At 39.3% G+C, this 3228-nt stretch overlaps 1 protein-coding gene across 1 annotated transcript in view; it reads left to right on the plus strand.

The window, feature by feature from the left end:
- The window catches only part of LOC102832989 (dimethylaniline monooxygenase [N-oxide-forming] 5-like), a 33099-nt gene extending 30983 nt beyond the window's left edge, over window positions 1-2116 (plus strand). Inside the window, exons 7-8 of the mRNA XM_006875999.1 lie at window positions 85-157; window positions 1765-2116. Coding sequence (XP_006876061.1) covers window positions 85-157; window positions 1765-2116 — 425 coding nt within the window. The remainder of the gene's footprint in view (window positions 1-84; window positions 158-1764) is intronic.
- Window positions 2117-3228: the final 1112 nt, after the last annotated feature.

Here is a 3228-nt window from a genome sequence, read left to right on the forward strand (position 1 = left end):
CATGGGGTCGCTATGAGTCGGTTCCGACTCAATGGCACCTGACAATAACAACAACAAATTCATGTTTACAATTTTTCCCCCTAGGACTAAACAAATTACCTTCTGTGAGTGACATGATGACTGACATAACAACGAGGAGGACTAAAACTAGAAAAGAGTAAGAACAACATTTCTTGGTGTCTATCAATTGAAAGTGTTTTGGTGGCTCTGTTTGCTTATCAAGTATTCTTTGTATTTTCCTCATCACAGAATCTGAGTCTATATGTCTAGATGAGATCTCAAATTATCAACTTTTTCGTTTTTCTTAACTAAGCATAATATCATGTATGAAAAGTTCATGGAGTAGAATGGATGCAGAATGGTCCATCACAGACACATCAGAAGTGTTGTTCAAAGTCCATGAAAAACCAGATGCAGCATGCAATTATAAATTGTGTCATGTGAGGCATATGAAAATGAAAGGTGAAATGGATTGTTTCATTCTTTCCATGAGTTGGAAAGATAAATCAATGTGAGAAACGAGTTGACAAATCACTACAGAATCTGATTAAAATTTTGACATGAGAGCAGAAGCTTGCACGTTGTGTCAAATCTCTTAATAGAAAATCATTCTCAAACATTGTAATTATTCCTCTCCACAAATATCTGTTGAGAATTCACAATGTGAATGTAGCAGCATATTTCCTAAGATCAAAAAGTTTATGTCCTAAGAAGTGTCACTTTGACTAAAAAAAATCACATCTTAGTAATATTTAAAATCAAATGAATTTCACACATGCCCAAAACTGGGAAGTGGGATTTCATTTCATAGTGGCCTGTGAAATTCACATATCATACTTCATTCTAAATGAGAACCAAATACATGGCAAAAATAGAATGATCTCAGTTACAGAATTTAGGAAATGAAGGCTATCATTAATAAGAAAAACTCTTAAATCCTTCTATTATTTTCCAAAATTCCTTGGAAGGATTTTAGTGAAGAAAATAAATATGTAGGAGTATTTCACTGAAAACCATGGAGACCAGGGTAAAAAAAACATTCTCTCTCTTACTTTTTGGAGAAATCATCGGTTGTTTGTTGCTTTTGTTTGGTACCATCCAGCTGATTTTGACTCATAAAGACCCCATATGACCAAGTAGAACTGCCCCCATAATATTTTCTAGGCTGCAGTATAAGCACTAGACATCACCAGAACTAACCACAACGTTGGCAGTTTAAACCCACCAGCCACTTTGAGGGAGAAAGAAGAGGCTTTCTGCTCTCACAAAGATTTACAGCCTTAGAAACGCTATACAAGGTCTCTATAAGTTGGAATGCACTCATTGGCAGTGAGTGTGTTTTCATTTGGAATTGTAAAAGGAGCAGATCACTCTACCCAGAAAACTCTGTGTGGGTTCCAACATTTTGGTTAGCAGTTGAGTACTTAACTGCTGCACTACCAGAGCTCCTTTATCTGTTGGTTTGTATTGTTGGTTGCTGTTGAGTGAATTCCAACTAATGGCAACTCCATGTGTGCAGAGTAGAAATGCTCCATATAGTTTTCAAGGCTGACCTTTCAGAAGCAGATCACCAGGCCTGTCTTCAGTGAGACCTCTGGGAGGGTTTGAACCACAAGCCTCTCTGCTAGTACACAAGCACTTAACTGCAATTATTTCCCATAAGCTCCCTCACACAAGGCCCTTGTTTAGAGGCTAGGTATATGTTTGGGCAGCTGAATATTGTCATCTGTCTTGAGGTCTCTGATTTGTCTCTTCTGGTTTCAGATTCCTGAATAACCCCCGTGACTCACACAGAGTTCAGTATGTGGATTACATGGATGAAATTGCCACCGAAATCGGTGTGAAACCCAGCCTGTTCTCATTGTTCTTATGGGATCCAAAGCTGGCCATGGAGGTTTTATTTGGTCCATGCACTCCATACCAGTACCGTCTGCAGGGCCCAGGGAAATGGCATGGGGCCCGGGAAGCCATCCTGACCCAGAGAGAGCGGATCATCAAACCCCTGAGGACTCGCATCCTCAGCTGTGGGCAGCCTTCCTCGTCTGTGCCACTTTGGCTTAAAAGTATCTGTGCTGCTTTTCTCTTCATTGTCACGTTAGTCATTATTCAAGGGTAATCTTTACATCATCACTTTTTTTTAAATGTCTTTATCAGAAACTTTGTCCAATAGGACCATATTCTATAGAATCATCGATTTCTAGTATTACTAAGGGATTTCTTTAGGGCATGGAGGGAAACTGGGAATAATGGAAGGCAAAAATCATACATAATTTTGTGGGCTATTAAAGCTATCAAAAGTATATGGAATAAGTTCTGTCTATAGACACATTCAGGAGTGTGGTGGCTCTGTAAGATAATCACTGGACTGTGAGTCCCAACATCAGTGGTTTGAGCCCACCAGCAGGTCCTCAGGAGAAAGATGAGACTTTCTGCTACTGCAAAGATTCACAGCCTCGGAAACCTTATACAGGGTCACTATGAACCTGAACTGACTCCATGACACTTAACATAGGAACACACAGAAGCAGAAATGGGAGGTGGAAGGTAAACAGGTATTTAAAGGACACTGGTGGCATGGTGGATAAAGCATTGGACTGTTAACCACATGGTCAGTGGTTCAAACCTACCATGGAAGGATGAGTAAAGATGTAGCCTCAGAAACCCTAAGGATCAGTTCTTCATTGTCCTAGCAGGTCACTATGAATTTGAATTGACTCAATGGCAGTGGGCGTGGATAGCAATAGCTTGATCAGGTATTTGGAATATTTACAGAGACTTTTATAATTAATTTAACAGAGAGATGAAATATCCCTTTATTCTCTAATTAAATTATTCGTTACATCAGCCTTTGCCTAATCCTGTTTCTGATATTTAACAATTTGTTGTCTTAGATCTGAACTTTAATATTCATTCTTTCATTTACTCAAAAATCTACTTCTTGAGGCTCTGCAGCATCAGACATTGTGCTGAACAGCAGGAATAAAAACACAGAAATGTTGACTGTTGTCTGGTCTCGTGGTTTTAGTGTCATTTATGCCTTGTTGATGCCCGCCTCCTATCCCAGCCCTAACCTCTTCCTAAAGCTTAGACTCACATCACCAAATGCTTACTCATTATATTCAGGTTCAAACTAAACCAAAGTCCTGAAGTTTACCCCTCAACTGCTTTCTTGCAGGCAATCCCATTTCTATAAATGCAACTGCATCTTTTTGGTCTCCAACAAAAAAA

This window comes from Chrysochloris asiatica, unplaced genomic scaffold (genome assembly GCF_000296735.1).
Source record: "Chrysochloris asiatica unplaced genomic scaffold, ChrAsi1.0 scaffold00349, whole genome shotgun sequence".
In the NCBI taxonomy this organism is placed as follows: Eukaryota; Metazoa; Chordata; class Mammalia; order Afrosoricida; family Chrysochloridae; genus Chrysochloris; species Chrysochloris asiatica.